Source organism: Trachypithecus francoisi, unplaced genomic scaffold (genome assembly GCF_009764315.1).
Source record: "Trachypithecus francoisi isolate TF-2019V2 unplaced genomic scaffold, Tfra_2.0 Lachesis_group14, whole genome shotgun sequence".
Classification (NCBI taxonomy): Eukaryota; Metazoa; Chordata; class Mammalia; order Primates; family Cercopithecidae; genus Trachypithecus; species Trachypithecus francoisi.
In genome coordinates, this window is record NW_022681459.1 from 21,102,722 (window position 1) to 21,118,845 (window position 16,124).

The 16,124-nt window shown below is 43.8% G+C and overlaps 1 protein-coding gene and 1 long non-coding RNA gene across 2 annotated transcripts; one reads left to right on the forward strand and one right to left on the reverse strand.

Moving 5' to 3' along the window:
- Nucleotides 1-537: 537 nt before the first annotated feature.
- On the reverse strand, nucleotides 538-13,556 carry ATP5PO (ATP synthase peripheral stalk subunit OSCP). The gene is made up of 7 exons (XM_033232387.1): nucleotides 13,432-13,556; nucleotides 12,187-12,237; nucleotides 10,323-10,433; nucleotides 6,495-6,624; nucleotides 4,730-4,842; nucleotides 1,020-1,106; nucleotides 538-722 (listed from the first exon to the last, which is right to left on the reverse strand). The coding sequence occupies exons 1-7, from the start codon at nucleotides 13,465-13,467 to the stop codon at nucleotides 609-611; spliced, it is 642 nt and encodes a 213-aa protein (XP_033088278.1). The 5' UTR covers nucleotides 13,468-13,556; the 3' UTR covers nucleotides 538-608.
- Nucleotides 10,433-13,507, forward strand: LOC117095726. Its single transcript, XR_004442148.1, has 2 exons — nucleotides 10,433-11,818; nucleotides 12,167-13,507. It is a non-coding gene; the product is annotated as an uncharacterized LOC117095726 (long non-coding RNA).
- Nucleotides 13,557-16,124: the final 2,568 nt, after the last annotated feature.

Below are 16,124 nucleotides of genomic sequence, written 5' to 3' on the forward strand. Positions count from 1 at the left end.
GTTATATAGTGGTACAAACATGGGCTCTAGGGCCTGACAACCAGCTGTCCAGACAGGTGACTCTGAGCACATCTCCAGGGCCCCTCAATCTCTTTCCTCATTTGTAAAGTGGGGTGATGTCTGTCCCACCTGTATGACAAGGCTGTTACGAAGCTTGAGATGTACATGAAATGGCCTTGAAAGCTACAGAGCAGCCTACAATCAGGTGTGTTCATGTCAGGATGAAGTGCATTTTATTAGGAAGAGGCCTCCCTGGAGGACTATGGAGCAAACACAGATCTGACGATCTAGCAGGGACCAGGAGTTCTGAACAAGCCCTTAGAGACATGGGATTTTGGCAGGCAGGACCAGATAGACTTTGCCGAGTGACCACGTGTTAGGTGCTGTGTCTAACCCATTAATTCCTAAATGTAATCTACTCAAACCAAATTCTCTAGGCCAAAAGGGCTTTTTGGCCTTTATACTCAGGGGATACCAAAAAAAAGGCATAAAAATGAAGCCTTCTACATTCCACTTTAAAAGACAGTGAACATAATATGACCTGTTCTGGAAGCTTTTTATTGTTGCTCCAGGTTTAAGAATTCTCACTGATGGCAGAAAACCAGCACTTAGAGAGCCTCCCGCATAGCCCTACCCAGCTTCTGAATCTTGGTCTTGACAGACATGTCAACATACTTCTCTCCAATGCGCACAATCATTCCACCCATGATTGACGGATCAGTCTACAAAAGAAAATGGACGGCAAGTGTGAAAACGCACTCATCAAATGGGACATACACAAGTGTTCTGAAAGGCTCAACGTGCTACACAAATGTGAGAGGCTATAATTACACCTAGAAAAAGGCAAAAGTAAAACTGCACAGTCAGATCATCATTTACATTTAAAATAAAGACAAACTTTTAACTACAGAAAAATTAGTATAGAGTTAGATCTAATATTTCACGACTACTTACTTTCTGTAGCCATTTTAAGTTTAAAAGAACCTGAGGAAACATACCATAAATAATTTAAAACCCACCTTCGCCTCCAATTTCAATACTTGGCCTTGACTTAGGAAGCTCTTGAGGACAGTTTTCAATTCAGAGAGTGTGGTTTCTTCTAAAGGCTGAAAGGCAAAACCATCCTTTCAATTTAGATAAAGCAAAACAGAAACTTCCAGAGTTAAAATACTCCAGGCCCACATCACCAAGACAGGCCTTGTGAGCTCCTCCCTTAGCCACCTGGGCCCATCATCGAGCTGCTCTGCCGCATTCACTCCTTGTTCGCACTGGAGGTTCAGGGAGCCCAGGAAGGCCGTGCCTCACAGTGTCACCTGGGCAGCTCCCACTCAGTCGTTCATGGACTGCCTATAAATGCCACTTCCTCCCTGCCTCTGCTGTGTGTGCTAGCAGTACAACCTGGAATGAACAAGGAAAGGCCCTCAAGTCTCTAATGCCTGAAGACACAGCCCCATCAATGCAGGAGGACGCAGGCCCCTCTGGGTGCAGCCCTGGGGTCACACCATGCACCTATCATGTCCTTGGGTGAAAAGCTGCCATTTTAACCTGGTTTTACACCTTCATGTTTCCCTAGCTCTGCTGGCTGTTCATCTCCCCGCATCCACAGCTACCTGGAACTCTGGCAGGCCACTCCACTCTCTGAACCCCAGTGAGAGAACCTGGAGCAGCTGGCTTTTTCTGAAGTCAGCTCAGCTCCATAATCTACTTTAGAGCAAGCACCTCAAATATCCAGACTGCACTCTCCTCTCCGCCCCAACTCTTACTCCTAGTTGGTTATAATGTTATAGTGTTAAGTGTTATAATGGTGAAAATGAAAAAGGCTGTTAAAGCAAAGGCCTTTGAGACTGAGTCTCACTCTGTCACCCAGGTTGGAGTACAGTGGCGAGATAACAGCTCACTGCAGCCTCCGCCTCCCAGGTTCAAGCAATTCTCCTGCCTCAGCTTCCCAAGTAGCTGGAATTATAGGTGCATGCCACCACACCTGGCTAATTTTTGGATTTTGAGTAGAGACAGGGTTTTACCATGTTGGTCAGGCTGGTCTTGAACTCCTGGCCTCAAGTGATCCACCCGCTTTAGTCTCCCAAAATGCTGGGGTTACAAGCGTGAGCCACCACACCCTGCTGCAAAGGCCTTTTTTAAACTTGTCATAAATCCTACCTCCCTAGCCCCTCCTCCAAGAGCCTAAAAAAATTTAGCCAAAAAATTTCTGTCTTTGTAAAGATCTAACAATATCCTTTTTTGGGGGTAGGGGTGGTGGTGTTGGCCACAGTCTATTCTTATTCAAAACATTATTTACTGAGACTAAAAGGTTACAGAACTCTGAAATACACATACCCTCCACTGAGACATGTGCAAACTGCCAGGTACCTGTCTACGCCACACATTTCACACCTACTATCTCCCTTCATGTGGGCAGCCCTGAAAGGCCAGTGGTTATTATTCCCATTTTACGTATGAGGGAACTGAGGATCAGAGTGGTTAAGAAACTCACCTAAGGTCACATCAACAAGTGAGGACTAGCCCCAATATTTGAAACCAGTCTGTGTATTTCTAAAGCCTGTGCTCTTAGTCATTCATCAAGATAATGTTTTTCAAATAGTACAAACTCACGAACCCAGTAGTATCAACATCAAAAGCATTAGTAACAGTTGGTTCTAAAATCTTTTGCAAAAATAAGTATGCTTTAAAAGAAAATCATGTCCTTGTGGTTGGGCATGGTGGCTCACACCTGTGGTCCCAGCACTTTGGGAGGCCAAGGTGGGTGGCTTGCCTGAGGTCAGGAGTTCAAGACCAGCCTGGTCAACATGGTGAAACCCCGTCTCTACTAAAAATACAAAAAATCAGCCGGGTGTGGTAGCGGGTGCCATAATCCCAGCTACTTGGGAGGCTGAGGCAGGAGAATTGCTTGAACCTGGGAGGCAGAGGTTGCAGTGAGCTGAGATTGTGCCACTGCACTCCAGCCGGGGTGACAGAGAGTCAGTCTCAAAAAAAAAAGAAAATAAAAGAAAGAAAAGACAAGAAAAGAAAATCATGTCCTTGTATTCACTGAAGAATGCCCTGCACCAGTGCTTCATGATGGGTGACCGTGGGGCAGGTGAATCTCTCATCTGCGCCACACTGTTAGGGATAACCAGTGCAGCCACAGAGGGCTCCCTGCCTATGTCTGGGCTGTAATGATTTGCAACCAGGCACATGTTTTGGGGGCACCAACTACTGAACTACAAATGTGCAAATAAGTATGATGTGCTAGGATGCCTCTCCTTGAATCTGTGCTAACTAGAAGGTCAGACTGTCCTTTAAATGCTTAGAACTATTAATCTGGATGAGGTCAGGTGCTACAAATTCCAAGTAAATCTACCACACCCTCTTGTTTTCCTGTAGAGTGAGCTACATTACATTTGACTGAGTTACATAGGGAAGAAAATACGTTTTTTTTTTTTTTTTTTTTTTTTTTTGTAGACGGAGTCTCGCTCTGTCGCCCAGGCTGGAGTGCAGTGGCCAGAGCTCAGCTCACTGCAAGCTCCGCCTCCCAGGTTCACACCATTCTCCTGCCTCAGCCTCCCGAGCAGCTGGGACTACAGGTGCCCGCCACCTCGCCGGGCTAGTTTTTTGTATTTTTTTAGTAGAGACGGGGTTTCACCGTGTTAGCCAGGATGGTCTCCATCTCCTGACCTTGTGATCCGCCCGTCTCGGCCTCCCAAAGTGCTGGGATTACAGGCTTGAGCCACCGCGCCCGGCTGAAAATACGTATTTAAGACAATAACAAAATTAATTCTAGGGAGGCAATGAAGTGTAGTATAAGCAATATGGATTTCCAAGAGGCCTTGAGGCCTGTGTTCAAATTCTAGTCCCACCTCGTATGACTTTGGGCAAGCGACTGCATTTCCCTGCATTCGGCTTCCTCATCTGTAAAATGAGGATAATTATACTTCTATCTCACATGAATCTTTTGATACTGAATAAAATAATAAAGTACTCAGCATATAGTAGGGTTCAATAAATGGTAGCTAATTATAGCCCACTCTATATAAGACACAAAGGCCCATCCGTTCTACTCCTTCCCATTCACCACCATGAAAGATGAAAGGTTTGCAACTCTAGTTTCAGGCCAGGTGTGGTAGCTTACATCTTTATTCCCAGCACTTTAGGAGGCCGAGGCAGGTGAGTCACTTGAGCCCAGAAATTCAAGACAAACCTGGAGAACACGGTAAAACCCCCACCTCTACAAAAAATACAAAAAAATTAGCTGGGTGTGGTGGGGGTGCACTGTAGTCCCAGCTACTCAGGAGGTTGAGGCAGGAGGATCACCTGAGCCCAGGAGATTGAGGCTGCAGAAGTGTGATCATGTCACTGCACTCCAGCCTGGGTGACAAAGTGAGACTGTCTCAAAAAAAACTCTAGAACTCTAGTTTCAGTAAACTACTTCAAGCGGCATTTATAATATAATTCAAACGTATACTGGAGTCTAAACCACTCTTTTCTAACACATTTTGATGTACTTTACATTTAAGCCAGGCCTTATGAATAAATCACTGGTTACAGAAGCACTAATAAGATACATGCTGGCTTTTCCAAAGCAAAGGGTCACAGAAGCTGATATAAAAATGAAACAAACATCCCAGGTGACAAGTTACCTTTCCCAATTTCTTGATTTTACCGTTTTTCCTTCTTCCTGCAAAAGGTGGCGCATGTAATATCAAGGCAAACACAGCAGCAACCCATTACTTACAGATGCGGTGGTCACCGTGCAAGGCACCTCTCCGCGATGGACACTCATCATGGTAGAAAAGGCGGAAACGACTCCCTGGGCATTGCTTAAACGACCATTTTCAGCAAGCAGATCTGGCAACGTGAAGGTGTCTCAGTAACATGAAACTCACTTGAACAAGCTATATTCATGAAGTTGTATACTCAACCCAAAAAACAAACTTAGATTTGTGGCCTTAAAACACCATATTCAGGGGCGCATGCCTATAATCCCAACTGCTGGAGGCTGAGGTGCAAAGATTGCTTGAGGCCATGAGTTCAAGACCAGCCAACAGAGCGAGATCCCATCTCTACAAAAAAGTCAGGGCTTGGTGGTGCATGTCTATAGTCCCAGCTATTCAGGAGGATGAGGCAGGAAGATTGCTTGAGCCTAGGAGTTTAAGGCTGCAGTGTGCTGTGACTGTCCTACTGCACCCCAGCCTGGGCGACAGAGTAAGATCTTGTCTCTTAAAATCACAATATATTCAATGTCCTTTAAGAATATGAATGGAGGCTGAGTGCAGTGGCTCACGCCTATAATCCCAGCACTTTGGGAGGTCGAGGTGAGCAGATAGCTTGCATCCAGGAGTTTGAGACCAGCCTGGGTAACATGGTGAAACCCCGTCTCTACAAAAAAAAAAACACCTCAAAAATTAGCTGGGCATGGTGGGGCATGCTTGTAGTTCCAACTATTCAGGAGGCTGAGGAAGAAGGATCACTTAAGCTCAGGAGGCAGAGGTTGCAGTGAGCCAAGACTGTGCCACTGCACTCCAGCTTCGGTGACAGAAAGAGACACCCAGTCTCAAAAAAAAAGAATGAAGATACAACTTGTTATTTAAAATGCATATCCGATTTTGTTTTTTTAAATGGACTGTACTGACAAGGATTTAAATTAGTAGGTATGGGGGGTTCTCACCCATACAGATGTGCAACAGACTTCTTGTACTCAGCTTGCAATCTGATTTTCATATTTACGTTACAGATTATACGTTTGGCTACAAATTCAAAGATGATTCCATGAACACACTTTCTTTGCAATTTTTATTTTGAGCTGGCTATGACGATCTGAAAAGCAATCGAGGCTGCATGGTGGCTCACGCCTGTAATCCCAACACTTTGGGAAGCCAAGGTAGGCAGATGGCTTGAGCCCAGGAGTTTAAGACCAGACTGGGCAACATGGAGAAACCCCATCTCTACAAAAAATACAGAAAATTAGCTGGGTGTGGTGGCATGCACCTGTATTCCCAGCTACTAGGGAGGCTGAGGTGGGAGGAGCACTGAGTCTGGGAGGTTGAGGCTGCAGTGAGCTGAGATCATGCCACTGCACTCCAGCCTGATTGACAGAGTAAGACTCTGTCTCAACAACAACAAAAAAAAGAGAGACAGAAAAGCAGTCCAAATATACCCAAGAATGCAAATGTCTCCAAGGATCAAGGTATACCCAGAGGCCACAAACCATTTTCTTGGTAGGTATCGTATTGGCTGCCTCCACAGTTGAAACTACTGACTATGCAATTAGACACACTTAGGTCCTAGCATCCTTTCCACAGTGCTCCTCACACTTTAATATGCAAACAATTCACTTAGGGAGCTGGTTAAGATGCAGACTCTGATTCAGCAGGTTAGTGTGAGGCCTGAGATTCTTCACTGCCAACAGGCTCCCAGGTGATGCTGATGCCCATGGTCCATGGACCACATTTCCAGTCACAGTTTTAAGACACCTCAAATGAAAAAGTTCTAATACTCACTGATCAGGTTGGTGGTGAGGGGAGAGAACCTCTCTTTTGCTGTGATGTCATTTAGGCTTTTCACTTTAATAGAATGCTTCACATAGGGATTCAAAACAGAAGCAGCCACTTTGGGTTCCTTCAGGATTTGCTGAAAGTATAAAAAAAAATTTCTTAAATTTTTTAGAGCACAAATGAAGGATGTGCCATGCACACACTTTCTTCTTTTTTGGAGACAAAGTCTTGCTCTGTCGCCTAGGCTGGAGTGCAGTGGCACAATCTTGGCTCACGCAACCTCTGCATCCTGGGTTCAAGCGATTCTCCTGCCTCAGCCTCCCGAATAGCTGGGATTACAGGTGTGTGCCACCATGTCTGACTAATTTTTGTATTTTTAGTAGAAAAGGGGTTTCGCCATGTTGGCCAGGCTGGTCTTAAACTCCTGACCTCAAGTGATCCACCCACCTCGGCCTCCCAAAGTGCTGGGATTACAAGCATGAGCCACTGTTCCTGGCCATAACACACTTTCTTATGAATTAAATATTTTATGAATTAAATTAGCACTGCCAAAGAACTTATGACAAAAATATTATAATCAAACAATTTTCTGACTGCCTTTCAGAATACACTGCACTGCACCAGGATTTTATATAGGATAGAATGATGTTCCTCAAAAAAATTTAAAAATACTGTATGAAATTTCTTAAATTTATTTTTGCTTTTCAAGAAAGATTATAAAACACTAAGCAGCCAAAACTTCACTTGACTGCATATTTTAATGTATTTAAGAGAGTAATAGTCTGGCTTTTCTAGCAGTGCTATTTCTAAAGTGCAGACCTCAAAACTGTGCTCTGACTGCAGAGGCCTCCTCACCGCTCCCTTGGAGGGGTCCTGCCTCTTACAGTGTCCAGGGAACCCAGCAGATTCTGCGAGATCTCTGGTGCTGCCAGAGCAGCCAGCCTCAAAGAGTCTGGGAGACAGAGTAGACCAAAAAACAGGAGCACAACCATCATGGGAAACGACCTTCTTCTCATTTTGTTATATCACAAATATGTGCATTCAGTGACCAAGTGCAGCTTCCCACATGTTGCTCCAGAGTTCCAACAAACCAACAATGGCAGTTTCCGGTCGAGCACCTTCAGTTAACACACCTCTCTACGCCTTTCAATTACTCTCCTAGCACCTCCTCCCAGACTCCTGGCCAGAATCCTGTCTCTGATCCAGGATACTGGTCAGATACTATCATCCAATGCTAACATTTCCACTTGAGTGACCCCACAGAAATGACATTTTTCCATAAAAAATGCAGGCATACACAGATTGAAAGCATTCTGGAATTTGGGTTACCTAGTTTTTCATGTTTATCTGTGTCTCCTGCATCATCCAGAGGACAGTATGATGCTTGCATTATCCCTCCCTCTTAGTGCCAAAACCCTGCTGATATTCAGTGTCTTCAGATAATTGCCTCCCCTTTTCTCCATGTCTTGACTGACTTCCAGGCTTTAGACAAACTCCATTCTAATGCCCACAATCCAAGTCATTCTCTCCATTGTAAACACGATTGTTTCTGTTTAAAATGGGCATAACTGACAAGTAGCAGACAATAGCCATCACCTCCAAAAATGCCTGTGTGAGACCCCGTCTGTTCCTGCATGCCCTTCCTCCAAATGTCTCCAACCACAGGGCTGGGTTCCTGGGCTCTGTGAGAATCATTAAGAGTTTATCACACCAGCTAAGACCTCAAGCATTATCTGCAGAGGTAAATGGATCAAGGAAGGAATATGGAGCTAAAATTATTCTGCCTGTTAAGACGGAAGTTCCAATAGAAGCTCAAGTGAAAAATGAACACAACATAAACAGTACAGAACAGTAATACTTATAGACTATACATACGATGATTAATATAGAACATGAGAATTATTATTCTATACAACTGGCCTATGAATTGTTTTTTCTAAACAATACAAACTTACAGATATGTGAATTAAGGAATGATTAATCTTTTTTTTTTGAGACAGAGTCTTGCTCTGTCACCCAGGCTGGAGTGCAATGGCGTGATCTCGGTTCACTGCAAGCTCCGCCTCCTGGGTTCACGTCATTCTCCTGCCTCAGCCTCCCCAGCAGCTGAGACTACAGGCGCACGCCGCCATGCCCGGCTTTTTTGTATTTTTAGTAGAGACGGGGTTTCACCGTGTTAGCCAGGATGGTCTCGATCTCCTGACCTTGTGATCCACCCGTCTCCACCTCCCAAAGTGTTGGGATTACAGGTGTGAGCCACTGTGCCCGGCCAAGGAATGAAGAATCTTAAGAAAGAACAAAACTTCCTCTGCAGAGGCTATATACCAGACTGCGTCTCCTTCACCTTTTTTAACGCAGACCTTACTACCAGTGGTGGCAGCTAGAAAATCAAAGAAGGAAGCAACACAATGTGTAGAAACTTGTCAACTAGAAAATTCAGTGAAGGCCGGGCGCGGTGGCTCAAGCCTGTAATCCTAGCACTTTGGGAGGCCGAGACGGGCGGATCACGAGGTCAGGAGATCGAGACCATCCTGACTAACACGGTGAAACCCCGTCTCTACTAAAAACTACAAAAAACTAGCCGGGCGAGGTGGCGGCGCCTGTAGTCCCAGCTACTCGGGAGGCTGAGGCAGGAGAATGGCGTGAACCCGGAGGCGGAGCTTGCAGTGAGCTGAGATCCGGCCACAGCACTCCAGCCTGGGTGACAGCGCGAGACTCCGTCTCAAAAAAAAAAAAAAAAAAAAAAAGAAAATTCAGTGAAAATGAAAGCACACATTCTCCTATTCAGTTACAATGTAGGCTTCTGTTAATACGGTTTATTTATTCTGCTTTTCATGTTTACAGAAAAGTTACAAACATCCTGCAGCAGCCTCACAGTCTTTGCCTGTCAGTCCTCGATTACCACCGGGAAGCCCACACCCCTGTACTAACTCTGCTGCCCAGCGTGCCCCAGCCTGTCATTCTTCCCTCACATTTTGGGAACAAAATAACAATGAAAAGGTCTACCTGGTTACTTCTGGGGTTCTGACAACTGCAAAGCATCTCTACCAAATGAAAAGAACCTGTAAGACACATCTGAGTCTCCTCTGATTCTCCAAGCATAGAATATGGCAATTAAAACCCGAGGAAAAGGTTTTATGAAAACCAATTCTCAGTAAAGCCAAATCACAATATATTCTAAAGACCTAGCCCAGAAGCATATCATCTTTTTTTTGTGTGTGTGAGATAGTCTTGCACCATCACCCAGGCTGGAGTGCAACGGTGTGATCTCGGCTCACTGCAACCTCGGCCTCCCAGGTTCAAGCAATTCTCCCGCCTTAGCCTCCGGAGTAGCTGGGATTACAGGTGTGCGCCACCATGCCCCGCCAATTTTTTGTAGTTTTTAGTAGAGATGGGGTTTCACTATGTTGCCCAGGCTGGTCTCAAACTCATGACCTCCTGATCCACCCACCTTGGCCTCCCAAAGTACTGGGATTATAGGTGTGAGCACCATGCCCAGTTATAAGTATAAGATTTTTAAAGGTAGCTTTTAAATTCTCCACTGAAATAGCAATTTTCCTAAACTATCATCTATTTTAATTTTACATTTCTATCTTTTCTTAGCCCCAAATCTTGGTTCCTAATATTAATATCCTTATATGTATCTGTTTGTTCTTTTTATATGTCTTATAATAACAAAAACCCGACATTATCACTAAAAACATGTTTACAGAAAATGGCTTTTCCCAGTTCTTTTTCTTGTAGGATACACCTCATTAGGAATGCAGTCAAACAACCAAAGGAAAAAATATACAAACAGGAACTTAATATGTAATGAATAGGAAAGCTACTTACTGCTACTCTCAACAACTCCTTTTCTACTTGCTCCAACTTATTCTGTTTTGATGCAGCAGAATAAAGAGCTGTGGCATAGCGACCTTCAATACCGTATACCTGAACAGGAGGCTTTAAAGAAAAGGTGAAAGAGGAGAGGAAGCAAAAAGGAAAATCAGTTAATGGTATACTGTCAAGAGCAGAATTTAAAATTTATATTTTAAAAAATATCTCTCTTTAACACAAAACAGTTTAAATGTGTCACCCAAGAGCTGCCCTAAATGGCAATTTGCAAGTAAATTAGGGATGTTCCTTGGTCAGGGCACTCAAATCTTTAAGCCTCCAATTCCTCATCTGTAAAATGAGGGGCTTAGTAGGCAGTGTCTAAAGTCCCTTCCAGGTTTACCTACCTTTATCAATTACTTGTACTTTAATTTTGAGATGAGCTTATGTTTCCTTTAAACTCAGTAACTATTTAGTTTCAAGTATGGGAGGCTGTGAACACTGATAGACAGTTTCGAGTATGTTAGAGCTAGGAAAACAGGTGTTTATGAAACACACAAATATACTTTTATACATTTCATACTGACACTATACAATTTCCCTTACATAGCCTGCCTAGCGATGTTCAATTTAACACAGCCCTTTGGCAGTTCACAAAAAACCTGATGCTTGAATTATTTTTCACAGTAAACTACAGACTTTTTTTCTACCATCAGTGTGTAACTACATGTTCTTAGTGGTGCTGTATGGTTGTAGTGGGAAGGCTCATGCTTGGATGAGAAAGATTTAGTTCCAGTCCAGCTCTAGGACTAAGCTGAGTAACCTCAGGTACATTTTCCCAGGGCTTCAGCTTCCCCTTTTGTAAAATGGGAAGACCAGTTACTCCTTAACACTGTTATGAGGTTTTTAAGCTCTCACATGAAGGACAAAATGATTTTGATCATTTGATTTGAGATTTGGGGCTGGTAATGAGGACAGGACATGATAATTATTTTTCCTAAATTCCAACTGATGTGGGTTCATTAAGGACATAGGCTGGTATTATGATCTTTCCTTTACCCGATTTTTCCAAGGGGAGGACTGGCTCACTGTTGATTTGGTGGGGAAAAGTGTGGGTAGGATAGTTGACCCAGCACATCTTAGAGAAGTTCCTGCTTCCTGACAGTTGATTCAATTTTCTATCACACAGGAACTTTCCTTAATCAAATAAAGAATTTCAAAATAACCCACAGAAATGGAGTCAGACTTCATGTTCCAACAGGGTTGTTACCAGCTGTTGGTGTCATGTATCATTTCTGGGGGCCTTCTGGGGAACTTCATTTGTTATGTGTCACTAATAGTCTTTATCAGGGGTCAACTGGACTACTTCCGGTTTGAAAAGAAAGGGACTGGCAACTCTCTGAAATAGTGAGCCTCCTTTCTCTCCTAGTGGAGAGAAAGAGTGTGAAGAGTATGAATATTCCTAACCAGAATGGAACATAGAGAATTGCAACAGAATTGCATTAGAAACCAAGGTACCTTGATTTTAATATCAACTCCTGTAATAATTTCCTGTGATAGCTTGGGCATGTCATTTTGTTAAACCTGTTTCTTTCATTAAAAAATAAGTAAATGTTAGCTTCCCTATTTTAGAGGGTTAATGGAAAAACAAATGATTAAAAAAAAAGTTTTCATATTGAAAGATTATGCATGGGTCTGTCACAAAGCAAGTATTCAACGCCATTCCTTTCCACACCCTACGCACACATCACATTTTGGGAACCACAAGTCGTGCAGAAAGGTTTAGATAGTAACTACACAAAAATCCACGCCCTAACTGTACTGCTGTTTGACTAACACTTTTCACGTGCTTATCATTACAGAAGAATATAAATTAACATACCCTCACAAGCTTGGCAAATGGTCTGACCACAGAGGTACCGAAACATCGCACCTTGAAGCAATAAAGGAAAATAGATCAAACAAGATTACTTGAAGAATTTCTGCACGTAACTCAATAACAACAACAAATTTTTAATGACCTTAAAAGCATTAGTTTTGTCTCTTTGTATCTTCACATATTACATGAGGATGAGCTACTTATTATTACTAAGGAGTAAACTTACCCAACAAGGATTATCCCAAGTTGCCTGGGAAATCACCTTCTCACTAACCTCCTAGCTCGCTAGGAATGGACTGAGGCTAGCACACCCGTATAACAGAGAAACACTAACTTCCAAGGAGTGCACGTTTCAAAAATATTTAACCAAAATTCTGACGTTCCTATTACCACACCCTTGAGCAGATCATTTGCAACAGATGTACCCTCCTCGGAATCCAAATGCTATCTGAAAATAAAGATGAATTTTTTGAGTACTGCCGCAGAGTTCGATCTGACAAGAGGCCCTACCTCTGAGAGACAGTCTTACAGTTTAAAAAACACCTGCAAGCGCACAGGTCACGGATCGCAGGTCACCTTCAAATACTTCCAGCTATGGAATGTGTTTTATCAAAACTGCTTGTGAGGATTAAGACTTTGTAACGCTTATGTAAAAATTACCTAAGATGCCAGGAAGGGGTCATGATATGTAAAGCACCATGGTGATATTCAGTACAAAGAGCACAAAATTTTTTCAAACTCCATCTTCTGGGTGATTCTGTGCGTTCAAATCTCAATTCTACCACTTACTGGCTGAGCAAAGACTCATTTAAACTTTTCGGCCTCATTTCATTTATAAAACTGTGAAATGTGTTTTACAAATATTCCTTAGCATTACTAGTAAGTGATCTCTGACAGGTTTTACCACAATGGCAAAGGAAGCTGATTTGGGGGCTAGGCCACGCCCCTTCCCCGGAATTCAGCAAACGGCAGACCCCCTCTCCTGCGCCCCTCAGGCTAGCAGCTTCCTGGGGCTGTGCTCGGAGGATGCCAAGGTCACGGCACGCACAGCCCCGCGCCTTCCGCCCCGTAGGCATCCCGGGGGACAAACGCTGGGTCGTCCTGAGTCGCTCCCACTTGCCGGGTCCCATGACCTTGAAGACTGCCAGACTTCCCCAACCGAAGCATCGCACCCTGGTGCTCGCGGTTTGGTACCGGTCACCCCAGCAGGGATCCTACCACTGGCTCTCAGGATCATGTTTCTCTCACCTGCCGGGAAAGCCCGGACACTGCTGGGGCGGCCATCTTCTCTCGGACAGCTGTAGGTCAAACCCGAGTGGGAAAAGAGAGGCGCGCAAGGGCGCACGCGCGCGTTAGCGTAACCGCTAGGTTCTCTGGGAAGTGTAGGCGTAGGGTGTCAGGCCGCAGGCGCAAAGACCTCCCTCCGGCTGGGAGTTGTAGTTCTTGGCAGTGGTAAGGGCTAGACCCTTGCGGTGGAGCCATAGGGCTTTGACTGCGCCTGAAAATGAAATCATTGTTACTGGCCAAGCGGCCCTCACTGTAGAATGGATTTGCTGTTCCCAGTTTTAAAATTTACATTTAGATAAATACACTGGCACTTGTTCCATTTCACAGTTATTACCAGCGTCACTAGATTCTTGACTGTTCCTTCCCAGCATGCTAAAGCCTGCATCAATGGCTTTTTCTCACGTTGCACACAAAGACAAAACCAAACCAAAACAAAAAGCCCCCAGGAGCCTTGCAGCTCCAGGAGCGGACACCACGTCCCTCTTACCTGGGCCATGACTACCCATTGTTAAATAAAAAGTTATTCAATGATGCTTGTTAAAGCATGGTAAGGAAGACTTTATTCAGGACCATAGCGATGGGTATAGGACCAGTGCAACCGGGTCTGGGAGTGGGCAGAGAGATTGGCCTCAGCTCCGAAAGCAGCACGGACAAATGGGAATTTATGGCCAAGGAGCAGTGCAGGGGTCAGTGGATAGAAAATTACTAAGAGGAAACTGGGGTAAGGGGGATTCTGGCTAAAATGACCTAGAGGGATCTTGTAGAAGACAGGTCAGGGTGATCAGACATCACCTGGGGGATGGTGAAGGATGAGGACCCTGATCAGATATCAAAGATGATCGGTTATCGAAGATTGGGGGTTCTGGCTAAACTGACTTAGCAGTTTTGCTAAAACTGGATTTTACAGGGAGGTGTATAGACAGGCCTCCGAGAAGGTTCAGGAGCCTCACTGAAGTTTGGCCAAGCAAAAGCAAAGAATCTCTGTGGCCCTCCATTCCCCTCCCCTCTCACCTATCTCACCTGAGTATAGAACTGAGCTGTTGGTTTGTGAGGGCAGGTGGGATTCTGACACTTAAAGATTCTTGATTATGGCTAGGGCAGAGTGGCTATCCGAGCATCAGGCCTAAAATAGGAGAACCCGGGTTTGAACAAATTTGATATTGAAACTAAGAACTGGATACTAGCCTTGGATATAGTTTCTCTTCATCCATAAAAACAACCTATCTTCAACCCGTTCTCTCTAAATAGAACTCAGTCGAATTTTCTCCTCTGTTGGAGAAGAGACTAGCTGGCAGAGCAAGGGTCAGTATTCCTGTTTGTAATAGTGGGGGTTCTGTAATCAACTTAAAAGAAAAGTACTCTGCTCAGATGTATTACAGAAAAACGTTAATTCATTATTTTGCCCTTTTAGAGAGTAGTTTTCTCATTATTATAATTTTTTTTTTTTTTTGAGACAGGGTCTCACTTTGTCACCCAGGCTGTAGTGCAGTGGCATGATCTCAACTCACTACAGCCTCTGTCTCCTGGGTTCAAGTGGTTCTCCTGCCTCAGCCTCCCGAGTAGCTGGGACTGCAGGTGGACACAACCACATCTGGCTAATTTTTCTCTTTTTAGTAGAGATGGGGTTTTGCCATGTTGGCCAGGCTGGTCTCGAACTCCTGACCTCAAGTGATCTGCCTGCCTTGGCTTCCCAAAGTGAGCCACCACACCCAACCCCCTAAAAACTTTTTAAAATGTAGAGAAAGATAAAGATGTAATTGTCCTCTTTTCTTCCACTCAGAGGCAATTGTTATAAGTATTTTGGTGTCTTGTTTCTCAACATGTGTTTAGGCTGTGGCCTGAACTACCCTGGCCTGAATCCCAATCAGTTCCTTGGCCCAATTGTATAACTTCTCTGTGCTTCAGTTTTCTTATCTATAAAATAGGTATTCTAATAGTATCTGCCTATAGGTCATTAGGAGAAATAAAAACGTATATATGTAAAGTGCTTAGAACAATTGCCTGACAGAGTGGTACTCATTAATTTGGTCTTTTTCTTTTTTTTTTTTTTTTGAGACAATGCCTTGCTCTGTCACCGAGGCTGGAGTGCAGTTGTGTGATCACGACTCACTGCAACCTTGACCTCCTAGGCTCAAGCAATCCTTCCACATTAGCCTCCCCAGTAGCTGGGCCTATAGACACATGCTACCAAGCCCAGCTAATAAAGTTTTTTTTTTTTTTTTTTTTTTTAGAGATGAGGGTCTCACTATGTTGCCCAGGCTTGTCTCCAACTCCTGGGCTCAAGCAGTCTTCCCACCTCAGCTTCCCAAGTAGTTGGGATTACAAGTGCATGCCACCACAGCTGGTTATGTTAGTTCTTTATTTTGTTTGCTTTTGTTATACATACAGATTAACAATCTTTATACAACTTGGTATTTTGCCTTTTTCTTTAATGCAATAAAGAAAAGGATGCAAAATTACCTATGAGTTATGCATTCATGCTTATAATATAAGCCTATTTCCAAATTATAAAAGTTTCTAAGTATCATTTTAATGGCTGCAGGGTAGTCCATCCAGTGCATATTCTGCAACTTAATTATTCTATGATGTTTTAACATAATTCAAATGGTTTCCTTTTTTTTTTTTGCCATTTTAAACAATACTGAATCTCCTAA